The 13,150-nt window shown below is 39.9% G+C and overlaps 1 protein-coding gene across 1 annotated transcript in view; it reads right to left on the reverse strand.

The window, feature by feature from the left end:
• Nucleotides 1-1,032: 1,032 nt before the first annotated feature.
• The window catches only part of ccbe1 (collagen and calcium binding EGF domains 1), a 36,834-nt gene continuing 24,716 nt past the window's right edge, over nt 1,033-13,150 (reverse strand). Inside the window, exons 3-11 of the mRNA XM_073478447.1 lie at nt 12,505-12,557; nt 12,166-12,300; nt 11,220-11,357; nt 9,996-10,105; nt 8,492-8,600; nt 7,907-8,046; nt 5,611-5,646; nt 2,003-2,038; nt 1,033-1,548 (exon numbers count right to left, since the gene is read on the reverse strand). Coding sequence (XP_073334548.1) covers nt 1,273-1,548; nt 2,003-2,038; nt 5,611-5,646; nt 7,907-8,046; nt 8,492-8,600; nt 9,996-10,105; nt 11,220-11,357; nt 12,166-12,300; nt 12,505-12,557 — 1,033 coding nt within the window. The 3' untranslated portion in view covers nt 1,033-1,272. The remainder of the gene's footprint in view (nt 1,549-2,002; nt 2,039-5,610; nt 5,647-7,906; nt 8,047-8,491; nt 8,601-9,995; nt 10,106-11,219; nt 11,358-12,165; nt 12,301-12,504; nt 12,558-13,150) is intronic.

Below are 13,150 nucleotides of genomic sequence, written 5' to 3' on the forward strand. Positions count from 1 at the left end.
GTAACGAAAACACAACATTTCTTAGTTTGAGGTGATTATAATGAAAACGTAATTATTATTATTATTATATTCAGTGATGGAATGTAACCATACTATAAGTACTTGTACTTTTTATTCAACTACTTATTTGATTACGTTAAAGTTAATAGTTACTTGCATTAGAGCCAAAGTAGCACATTTATAAATAATATATTTAATCAGCAATCGGATAAAAAAACAAAAAAACACTGATGCCGATATCAGATATACAGATAAATATATGTATAATTTACTTTTACTTGTTTAATTGATGCTTAAGTACATATTTAATTTACTCAATTTTATTGCATGGTCTTGTTTTTCATTAGAATAAAAATGTCACCCTCTTGTTTTGGTTAAGATCCTGAGATTATATCAGCAACTTCTCTTTATCCAAATAAAGTACAATATCAGATAAATGTAATTTATGTGTGCTAAAGACGGGAGAACAAAAAAGTGTGATATAACAAAAGTTTACGACTTCACTCTCACCTCAGAGTTCAGGCATGTTCAGTCTCTTCCAGCTATGACTTCAGGAGTTTAGATTTAAATCGAGACATCATCACCTACTGATGTTATCGTATTTTGAAAGCATTTTTCTTTTCTTTGAGAAGGTCTCCCTCTGGTGGATCAGTCAACTATCATCCTTGCATCCATCCAACAGCTGAGTACATGACATGGAGTGGAGGAGATGACCTGCTCCCCTGAGCTTCAAATTACATTTCTGTCTCTGTGACAGATTTTGCAATTACTGTTAGACATCTTGACTTTGTCCTATTAAAGCTTTGAACTGACAGGACGTGACTGTTGAATGAGGCCACTGTTGACTTTACCCAGCTTTGTAGCGGACAATACTGGCAATTTTCATTTAGTCTCTTCTCTCTGTATCCTGAAAATGATAATACCAGGCTAATAAAATTAAGTGGTTTTCTTTGACATTTAATGTTTAAGAATATGTAATGATGGTGTGTGAGAAAGAATAATATACTCTTAAAGTAATGAGCTGAAAACTGCTTTCATGAGAGACGTGTTTAATGTGCTGTGAAGGAACCATATGCTTCTGAAAATATATAAAAAACATGCATTTGCACAGTCTGCTCATTTTGTTAAAAAATATTCACACAAACTCTCGTATATCATACAAAAATAAACATCTGTGAAGAAAAGGCATACAGTACATTCTGTTTAAACACAGTTAAATAAAAAAAGCAAACCACTTCAATATTTACACCTCACATTAACTTTTTAAACTCTTTAAATATTCCAGTCAAAGTCTGTTCTCTCCCGCGCTGGTTTCCTCTTCCTGTTCCTCTTTGACCCTCCGCCTGTTCGAGGTGGAGCTTCCTTGTACTCCTCACCCGAGCCCGTGTCCACATCGTCCTGGTTGTCCCTCCAGCTGTCAGGGACCGAGGGAAAGTCCTCTCCCGGAGAGTGCATCGGCCGACCGTACACCTTGCTCTGCAGGTCGGCGATGTCGTTACGGATGTCTGCCATCAGAAGGAGCAGGAAGTCGAAGGAGCCTGGAGGGCCCTGAGGGGGTCGAGCACAACAAAAACAAATTATTTCACAAATATTTAGTTTTTATCTTACATATTATTTGTGGACTTACAATTAAAGTTATTCTCCTTTTTAAAGAAACAGTGCATTTTTTAAAGGATTAATTTCTCTATATTTACTCAGGAGCCACAGAGGAGATTATCCCAACAGAAAGCCAGCTGATCAATGGACTGTCTTGGACTAGCTACTGAGCTTTTGCTAATGGTTTGTTAATGTTAGCTTCATCAGTGTTTATCTAAGAGGACAGCGCTTATTCTGTACTGGATACTATTTACTTTGAGCTTGACAGTATCATTAACTGTGTCCTTTAATGTCCAGAGTCCACAGTGGTCTGTTTTTCCGTCATGCTTTAGTTTCACTGTATTGTCCTGTCTAATGGTAACAAGTTACAATAGTGTGGCATCAATATAGATGGCCAGAATCTTACTGGTGGTCCGACGAGCCCAGGAGCTCCTCTATCCCCCTGGGGAAACAAAACAAATATTTAGCTTAGATGAGTTACAGTGGGGGAAGAAGCACGAGAAGAATTCATAATGATCAAGTTTTAAAGAGCCAGAGGAAGGGAGAGAAAAGTGAGATGAGGAGGAGAGTGACCACAAATGGTGAACAAATAATAATAATAAAAAACATGTAGTGTGGAAGGTTCAAATCTGATTAGATTTTGTATTCTTGTCTTATTCGGTTAAAAGAATAGTTTGACATTTTTGGGAAATACATTTTGACAACTGGAAAAACGTATTCACTTTCCTTCCTACCCAGACTTAGATGAGAAAATTGATACCACTTTCATTTCTGTGCATCACGTACGGTGCTACAGCTGGAAGGTGATAATTTTAATTTAGCAAAAAGACTGGAAGAAGGGGGAAACAGCTGGCCCAGTTCTCGCTAAAGTTGAAAAATACACCCACCTGCGCCTCTCAGGCTCACTAATTAACACATTGCAGTCACTGCTTGTTAACCACTCACTGTGAACAGAGAGAAATAGTTCTAAGATGTAACGCCCCGTAAAACTGGTCACTTCTATTTCAAATGAAACAAACAGAATAAAACATGTAATTAGTGAGCTTTAGTGATGCAGGTGGGCATGTTTTTTACCGTTGCATCCTGTGTTTATGCTAAGCTATGCTAACTGAATCCCTGCTAAAGTTGTATCAAACTAATTTTCAGCAAAAGAGCAAAACATGTCCCTTTCACACTTGACAAGACACTCCACTTACACCCACTAACATTTGGCTTTTCTCTTAACACGTGTAAGTAAAGGTGTATTTGCCAAACTGTTCCTGAAACTGCCCTGCGTACGTGAAAGTTACAAGAACTTTGTGCTGTACATATAATAGTTAACATACTGTACATGTAGGATAACTGTGAAATATCATGTCAGCCTGTTGACCTACAGTAGCGTGTGCACACACACACACACACACACACACACTCACACACATGCATCAACCTGACTACTGTGGTTGTTAGCCAGGCTCAGGGTCACACCGGGGCTGTGAGTGTTTTGGCAGATGGTTTGGATTTGTTACTCTCAGAGACAGATTACCATCACCCTCCAATCTATCCACACAAACATCCCAGCTGTACTGAAAGAATGCCAACGTACTATGTCAATAATAATAAAGCAGATGCACCTAAGTTGTTCCATACGTGATCCACAAGCTAAGCAAACGGTCTTATGGGTATAACGAGATCCAAGAGCCAATACAAGAGCAGCATCTCTTCAGTTTTTACACCTCACTTCTCTGACTCAGAATGACGTAGATGACTGCTCATTCTTGAATCATTTTGAATCATTATCGACCAAAGAACAGGACAAAGAACAAAATAACACACCAACAAGTCATGCTCTAAAAAGTGTCACTTTTTATACATTCAAAACTTCTGTTCGAATGAAGCTTCAAATGTCTGTCGCCATATTTTATGATGTCAACAACCTAAAAAAAAAAGAAAATGATTACAGGGATTCATCACAAGCAATCTCAAAATGCTCCCAAACTGCTCATTTCTTTGACATCTTACGGTCGTCGTTGCTTTGAAAGTGATGACATCTTGATGGAGCTCCGAGCGTGAATTGAATGCAGATACATAACATGATCATTTTGTTATTGTGGTTGTATAAATGTAATCTATGGTGCTGTTAGACTGCTGCCAGACCACCCTGTCAATACAAGTGTGTGCCTCCTTTTGTGTGTGGCAACGAGAAAGATAATAGTTTTTTGCCCACAAAGAAAAATGTTTTTTGCAGGGCTAAATGACAAAAAAATGGATTTAAAGCAGAACATTTGGTTAGATACAAATATTTTATGAATTTTGGAAATGATGACATCCATCTTTTTTCAATGAATTTAGACCTTTAGACTTTTCAACACTTCAGAGTTATTGGAAATGTTTGGATCACATGAGAAACAATCCTACACAGCCAGCACTGAAATCTAATTCTACAAATACTAATACTAATACAACATGTATAAGTGTAGCCTGATCTTGAACTGCAACTGAGCAGATACTGGGTTTACACAGAAGTTGTTTTCTTATGATTTTGTTATACCATCAAAACCAGATTCCTACCTTCACTGGCTGCTCTCAGTCAAAGTTCTGACATCGTGATGGATCACAGAGCTCCAGCCTTACCACTCTCACTGTACAATCTACTGTCAAATCAACACCACATTGACTTTTTGTAGCTCATCTTTGTACCCCCACTGTTGACATACTCTCACATGATATTCATACTTTATCTTCATTTAACAGCTAAACTTCTGTCTACGTGTCTACTCCCCATCTGAATGAGAGTGAGCTCATTCACAACTGCTCCGAAGCAGACTGCACACATCTGATGGCCGAAACAACATCATCTGCAAACAGTAAAGATGCCATTTTTTGTGACCTCAGCTGCTCTTTGATCGTCATTTCAGGAATATTACACAATGGGACAGAATGCGAGAGCAAATCTGGTTTAATACAAAAAAATGTGAAAAATGCAAACACAAATCTCACTGTAACCAGGGTGAAATCTGCATTGTGCCTCCTTAATCTGAGGCTTAACCATCTGCTGGAGCCTCTTTTTTAACACTTTGCCTTAGGCTTTCCCATGAAGGCACAGCAAAGATAAAACACTCCAGTTATCCTTTTGAAAGACGGTTACTACCCTCTCTCAAACAATCCAAAAGCACAGTTCACGAAATCCATGTCATACTTCAGACAACTGCAATAGCCTGGAGGTATGTTTACGCTGGTGGTCAGACAGAAGTTACTGTGCTGCCACTTGAACTGACTAGCTGTTGGCCTCGGCTCCTTTCTGACTCAGTTTACAGGAGACACGTCTTTGCAGGTGAGTGAAATGAGGTGAGGTTATATCACTCTAAAAGAATAGAGATCATCTGATAAATTGCGTAATCTCATGTCTCATTATGTAACCACAAAATTGACCAAGTTTGGCTCAAGATGCTCTGGTACCAGGTGTAATTATCTGAACCTAAACATGCCTACACAGACACCAGAATACAATACTCTGACTGTGGTTATATTGAGAATCTATTCCATCAAATCATGCTCATTTGGTGTATCTAATAATACCCAAAAGATCTTTGATATTGCTGTTTTAGCCCATCGATTTTCCTCTCTCAACCTGTAGCAGCTTGCATTGATCGTATCATCTGCCGGGCTGAGGATTTGCAAGAACCCTGGCACCTGCCTTGTGGTATTCACCCTGTATAAATCTGGTGAAGTTGAGAAACAGTTTAGCTATTGAGAAATATCTTTTGACAGACATGATGTTGGCGGATGAGTTAAATGTTTCTCGTTGGTACTTTTCGGCAACTCTGTTATCTTTCCATTGAAGGAGGCCCTGATGAGTGAGCCAAGAGTCAAATTCAGCTGCCAACAAGAGTGACTCCTTAGCCTGAGGTGCAGTACGCTGGATGGACCACTGTTCTACACTCTGGACAAAGAGACTTTTTTCTAGAACAGTTGCCTGTTGTCATAAGTTATGTATAAAACCGGATTAGGTGACAAAACCACATCCGCCCTCACCTTTAAGCCGTCTTTTCCTGGTGCTCCTGGGGGCCCCTGTTAAATGAGAAAAAAATCTGAATTTCATATCTGTTTCAATCATGTTTACATATTTATGTAAGATTCCTTTCACATTCATATACAAGTCATACATGTGATCTATATGTGTCCCAGCCTGCATCAAAATGTGATAAAGGCACAATATGCTGCAATTGTCACTTGCTGTTTGGACACAAATCATCCAAAGTTGGACCCTTCTCCTCCCTGGCTCTACTAGACTGAAAAATCAGGTGTGGTCAAGTGAGCTACACATTCAGTGAAGAGAGGGAGCGGCGTTAGCGTGAACAAAGCAGTGAATCAGAGAAATAAAATCTTATTTTCTGATTGTTTCATGGTGCCTGCAGAGAGGTGCAGCACTGCTGGATTTTGTGTGATTTCAGCAGCACAGGCTTCTTCCTGTCTGCTCTTAACCTCTCTGTTCTGAGTGTGTGTATGTGTGTGTAGTTCACACAACACCTGCAGCTCACCGAGACGAGACAGCGATGTGAGCTGGTCGTTATGTTTTTATAAAGTCCAGACCTCGTGCTGTTATTGACTGGGGGCTAAGAAACATCCTGATCACAGCAAAATACTGAGATGAGAAAACAAGCACAGGGGAAGGATCTCTGCAGGCAGAGACACCACCTCAAACTTCTAGTGGGTCATAAATTATTAATCAGAGGGATTATTTTTGCATTGTTTTTTTCTTAAATAAAGTCCTGTATGTTATGGCTTTAATGCTCAATCGACTCTTTTCACAGAAAACTAATTTATTCAGAATCTTTTCAAATTCAAAACTGAAATCTTCACCGTGCTCCAACAACAACGATTATCCGAGATTAACCTCATGTCTGCCTCCAGGCCATTTCTGAGTGACATCAGCTCGATGGCAGAGAGTGCTTTGATCTCTCTCCTGGGATAATCACAATTAAAGAGGTGTGAAGACATTGTATAGAACGTCGGGCCAATATTCAGATCAGTACCAAGCCTGCGAGTCGCACACTATACCACATTCATCATCTCTGAAACCCTGACATGCAGTCGAACACATGTGACCTGGTGGCCAAACCTCATGACTGTGCTCAGAATCTAATCAGGTTTATGTGTGGAGGGAGAGGGACAACTCCCTCACTGACATGTGCACTGATTAAATGGATTAACAAGTCGCAAATATAAAGAGCTGTGAATAAGAACATACATCCAACTGTCACACACAAAGCAGTAGATCACTTGTTACTGTAAAAACAAGGTCCCAGACTTCTGGGTTTGGCATCATGCAGCTCGTGTTATGACTGATTGCGAGTGTTGGCGGTCTGATTTATCAATAATGAGATTGCATAAATACTGAAGCTTTAAAAACTAGAAATATGTCTCTGGCCACATCCTGCACATTCTTGATTCAGAGCCCACACTTTAACACGGAGAGTTCACACTCGCAGGCAAGACTGAGCGCTGCACAAAGACACAGCGAGCCAAAGAAAACAACATAAGCTGTAAATGGATTCAGACTTCTCTGTTGTTATTGCCGCGACCATGTGTCACCCTTTTTCACCCTGCGAAAGTGTGGGTTTCTTTAAGAGGATGTGTGATGGGATGGTGTTTGCGTCTTGAGAGACCCTTGGTTGCTCTCTGAATAAATCAATCACAGCTCTCCTGGGGCATGTCTGAAATTTTTGTCATCGTAACCTATATATTCTGTTGATGTGTTCTGTACACGTGACATCTGTTGCATGTCTGTCTGTCCTGGCAGAAGGATTAATCTCCTCTTCCTGAGGTTTTATCCATTTTTTCCCCCTCTAAAAAGGGTTTGTGGGGGATTTTTCCCTTACTTAAATTAGTGATTTTGGGCTTTGTAGATAAAATTGACTTGACAACTATAGTTTTTGAAAAATGTTGTCAAGTTAACACTGGAATCCTACACACCCTGCAACATAGACTTCAGTAAAAAGAGTCTTACTGCATTCAGTGCCGTCATCCAGATTAATTAAGTCATTCTGTGGTGTAACACAAAGCAGAAGTGTGGCACTGAACCAACAGAAAACAAAGGCAAAGATGGACGTAAGAGACTTATGTGCTGTATCCAAGCATTACTCAGAGCAGGGGAGGTCACAGTCAGAACACACACATTCTTACTTGCTGATTCAGAAGCCTATCGTGCTATATATGAGGAAAATATTAATTAAATTGTCTATAAAATGCAGTAAAAACTGTGTGGCCAGATTTGACTAAAACACAATTACTTATATTAACTGGAAATAAAAGGTATATACAAACTGACCACAGGTCCTCGAGGGCCTCGTTTGATGTGGGACAGGTCAGGTGTGGGTCCAATAGGTCCCATCAAACCCCTGGGACCGGGAGGCCCAGCAGGCCCCATCAGTCCAGTAAGTCCTGGAGGGCCCGCTGATCCTGGATCTCCTAAAAGAATCCAGACTGATATTAGTGAACTGAAGACAACTGATCACGAAAAGGTCAGACACAAAACATAGTATGGTTTTTACAGAACAGATTACAATTCTTTGTAGTTGCAAATCCAATGTTGGTCTGGTTTGTCTGCCACTTTGGTCCAGGGAAATTGTTTAACTGTGATTGAATTTGAATCCCCTGACTATTCCTGCCACCAGCAGGTCATAGTTTTCACTTATTTTGTGAAATGTTTTAAAAGATAACCTGGCACAGATTATGTAGTCTTAATCACTATCATGATCTCATTTTATGACCAAACACATGCAAAACTAATGACAAATTCAAATCAGCCTCAGCTGTGCTTTGTCTTTAATGCTTCATACCATCCCTGCTGGACGCAGGCAAGTTCCTTATGCATCTGACTCTCTTTTATTATTTTTGGCTTCATGTGTTTTACCTGGTGGTCCAGGGAGACCTGGAGGCCCTGGTAAAAATATGGGCGACGTCAGGGTTTTCTCGCTGGTCATCTGCTCAGGGACATCAGCACTGTTTGACAGCAGGGCCATCTTGAATTAGGATGCAGAATTAACAGGTCAATGAGAGGCAACTACAAAAATAGGATGAATGATATACCAAATGGAAAACATGGCCAGCAAAAATACACATTCTCTCACAGGATCAAAGTCTTTTTGTCAAACATCCAAATGTGTAACTGCGCAATGTTTTCATTCCTAAAATGGTTGCACATACAATGATTCATACATTCTTGCACTGTCTATCAGGACAGGAACATTACACACTACTTAATTTAAAATTATGATAAAAGGATATACCCTGCCTAAGATGAAAGCTGATCCTCCATCTGCACCATGCTACAAGCTGTACCCCAGACAGATGGAGGGCCAAGTAACCCCTCTGCATTATTCAGCGAGACCAGGAGAGTTCCTGCTCTGGATGCTAAGTGGCATCCTCGAGAAAATGTATCTTTGATCTCTGTATAACATCATGTGGATCTGACAATCCCAGAGGGAAACACGTCAAAGACCTTGCTTTGCTGCAAGGGCCTACAGATCAGAATTCATGCGCATGGACATAGAAGCATATGTCCACACACACATACACAGACACACACACACACTGAGCAAGGTCATAGTTCACCTGCTGATCAGTGAGCATTATGCAAGACTGTAGCCTGTGACCTTGGGCGCAGGTGTTTGAACCACACTGTGATCCTAAGATCAAACTTTAACCTCCCCGTGATATGAATAAAAGAGAGAATATGCTTCCTTATATACTGTAATAATACACAGTGACCATATTAAGTATTTTAACTTTGTTTTCGTAATATATTATATTTTTAAAAAAGGAGTCATATTGAGTAGGAGCACCAAGACCACACAGCTGGAAGCAATATATAATAATGTCGAGGGTGTTGAGAGCCACTGTTGACAGACTTGTGCTCAGATAGGTTCAGACGCCTGTGATTACACAGAGGGAAATATAACCCCACTGTTGAGTTCCTCACAAATTACCCAGCAATTCCCCACTTACAGAAGAAATCTACCACTACAGTAAAGGAAGTTTTTTCAGACATTTTTTATTAGGGAATAAATTGCCACAATAAATCTAAAGGGTGCCATAAAAATCTGCCAACTGTTGTTTCTGAAATACTGTCAGGTGTGGACTCCTTGGAGATAAAGCAAGATCTTTATGTGGTGATAAAGAAACAGAGCAGTTCTGCAGATATTTACATTCAGCTCGATCGAGAAGGTGTGTTTAATGTTCACTGAGGCATTTCTGTGGTCAACCATAGAATAATAGAAAACGCTGCCCGAATACAGGATGTGGGATTATGATTTAAGATGAAAAAATAGTGTAGGCTTCCAGGTAAATTGTATTCATACACTGAATTTTGTACCAACAGAAATGTGCATTTTTGTTATTATTTTCTGACCCATTACCTTCTGTTTAAGCTGCAGGACAGATGTCTTGATCTGGAGGAAATCGTCACACGTGGCTGAGCAAGTTCCAGCATTCATCACATTGTCAGACTTCTCAAAGAGATGCACTGCTGGGAGAAAATGTTTCTGTCACAGAATGTATCAGAACAATGTTTTTTTCAGAAAAAGAGAAAACATACAGTAATGATAAAAATGCCTTAAAGCAATCCCCTTAAGAGAAACGTAACAGTGATTTGTAAGTTGATTGATTACTGAACTCTTTCTGTAACATCCTAAGCCAACAACCAAAAATACAGTCACACAGTGAAAGTCTGGTGAAAGTTCAATGGGTTGTTGCAAACTGTATGAGCTAACTGTCTGTTAAGGGGACTTACACAGTGCAGGATATCTCAGTAACACTGTCATTTGTGAGACCTGAGTCTTGCGGTTCACTTAAATCCTTGCTTAGAGTGAAGGGGGTCTAGCTAATGTGTCAGAACCTCGGGGAAGACTAGCGTAGAAACAATGGCTCCCTACTGGCTCTGCTGGAGGTAAAACAATGCAATATTATTACATTTTTTTATATCTGAAAATTTGACGAAAAGATGGCGTGCCAAAAACTAACCACTCTTTCAGAAACCACAATTAAACAATTAAGTTAAAGCAATACAGTTGCACAATCCTGTAAAGAGAAAGAACAACATGAAAAGCACAGAGCTCTTCAGGTGTCCTTGTTTTGTTTCTGCAGTAGAACGGGCCCTACTCTATCAATGCATACATTTTATGGATGAGTTAATGCGTTAGGACACAACTTTCCCCACTATGTTACAAAGCAGCAGGACATAAAGCAGGACCATGACTATATGCGCCATAGTTTCTCACTCTCCAGCTTCTCCTGAAATGTTATAGTAGGTAATGGAAGATAAACTCATGGGAGGAAGTAGCAAATCTACAGCCCCTGACCGCTTCATTGGCAACTGAATCTGGGGGGGAGAGAGAGAGTTTATTATCGCCTGAACCTTTTGTAATGTTTTCCTCAAAATGCATTCAGCAAATCAGAAAAAAAAAAAAAAAAAACGGAGTCACAGGGGCAGCAGTATGTTTGAGAGACAGAGCTGTTCTGACATGCACAAGGAGCTGGGATGTGTAATGATTACCAGGTGTCTGTGTTTGCAGTACCCCACATCACAGTCAGATGTGCCCTTGAATAAAGAGAAAGTGTCTGAGTAAAAATACTACTCTCACCTCTCTCCCCCTTGGTGCATGTTTTCCCATCTTCTTCCAGGAAATAGCCTTTCTCACACTCACACCTGTAGCTCCCCACAGAGTTGATGCAGATCTGAGAGCATGCAGTCATGTTTTTGTCTGCACATTCATCGATGTCTGTATGTTGCAGTGACAGGCAGACAGGAAGCAAATTAAAGAAAGACAATGTAGATTATAATATATTATAACTTTGAACCCATTAACATGCACATTAATACTTAAATCTGCAAATTAACCTGCAGAACCTGAGGGTATCTTACATAATCCTATTGTTACCACCATCTTTGCACTGATGACAGATTTCAGAATGAATAAATATACATATATGATACATTATCAATTAATTATTTGAAGCTTTATGCCGCATATACATTGAAATTCAATCTAGATTACAGAAAACATTAAAGCACCATAATGTAGAAACTCAAACTAACAATAACAAATAACTATGAGCATGGAATAAAAGCCAGATTAAACCTTAAATGATCTACAGTCATCTTTATTACACTTTATCACTCATTGCAGTGTACTTGCGCATTGCACTGCGGGGGACTCAACAAAAATTTCAAAATGAGCTAAAGAAATCAGGCAATGCAATTTCACATTCTGCTGCAGTTTATTCCATCTGTCCGGAGCAGGACTTTTTAAGGCCTTTTGCCAAGCCCACTTTTCCCCAGACCAAGCCATGCTAGAGATTGTGAAAATATGTATGACTTCCTGTTGTGCAAAATTGCTGAAAGAAAGACCATTTTCCTAAAAGGATTTTGTTAAATCTACGGTAAAGAGTGCACGTGTCTTCTAACAGACTGGTACAAGTCACAGTGAGGCCTTCTGACACTCTCACCTGTTACAAATCTGAGAATGTAAAGCATCTCCTTGTTTTCAAAGAGGAATTATATTGATGTGCTACTGTACAAAGTCTCACCCAAACAATAAGGCTTCTCTCGGTTTCTGTGGCGCTCACGGTCATAGCGGTAGCCGGGGTAGCAGGTGCACACGACACGACCAAAATGGTCAGTACACTGTTGCTCACAGGGGGCGCCGGTACACACATCATAGTCTGCAAAAATAAATGAGGCATTTCAGATTTGTTTTTAAATTCAAAACGTCAGGCAACACGCCTGTTACGGGTTGTTAAACATTCAGTGAGGTAAAAAGAAAAGAAAGAGTAGTGAAGGACTGAAGAGCTTATGGGACATGATTGGAGGGAATTCCAAAATAATCACTAATACACAAGACAGACATCCAAACATGTTTTCCCTACCTTCAGGAATGCACTGGCCCAGCACAAACTTGAAGCCCTTGCAACACTTCTTTCTGTAAAACATAAAATGGACACACATCCAAAATACTTCAACAGTCACATAACAGGTCCCACATCCCCAAACATTGTGCACAATGTTTGACACGTAATGCTCCTAAGGATCTGCAGAGTTTATTGTGATCCAGTGACTTGGTCTGCTTTTACGATTATGCTTGTTAATGTGAGAAACATCTTCATGAGGATTTATGTGGCCAGACAACACACACAGACATACACACTGACTGCTATCTGCAGGTCTCATTTCCATGTCTGGCCTGCTGTTGCATGTTCGTTCATGTCTGATGACACTCCTCTGAATTACGGTTAAAATCCCCCATTGGGTTGGCTCTGCTGACTGTGTGGTGTTTCCCGGTTCTCTTAAAATTTTCCCTCCTGAATCCCTCATTACTGACGTAATACTGTTCTTCGTTCTTTCCTGCTTGCTTGTACAGATCCTTTATTTTCCATTCAAATTCATACATCTGCACTCATTTTATGTCTCTTTTCATGGAGGTCATTACAAAGAGAATCACTCTTTATCCAATTAGTTTTCACCTGTGTTTGTAAGTGAGAGAAAACAACTTGATGAAGACCATTTTCTCTGTTG

This window comes from Pagrus major, chromosome 12 (genome assembly GCF_040436345.1).
Source record: "Pagrus major chromosome 12, Pma_NU_1.0".
In the NCBI taxonomy this organism is placed as follows: Eukaryota; Metazoa; Chordata; class Actinopteri; order Spariformes; family Sparidae; genus Pagrus; species Pagrus major.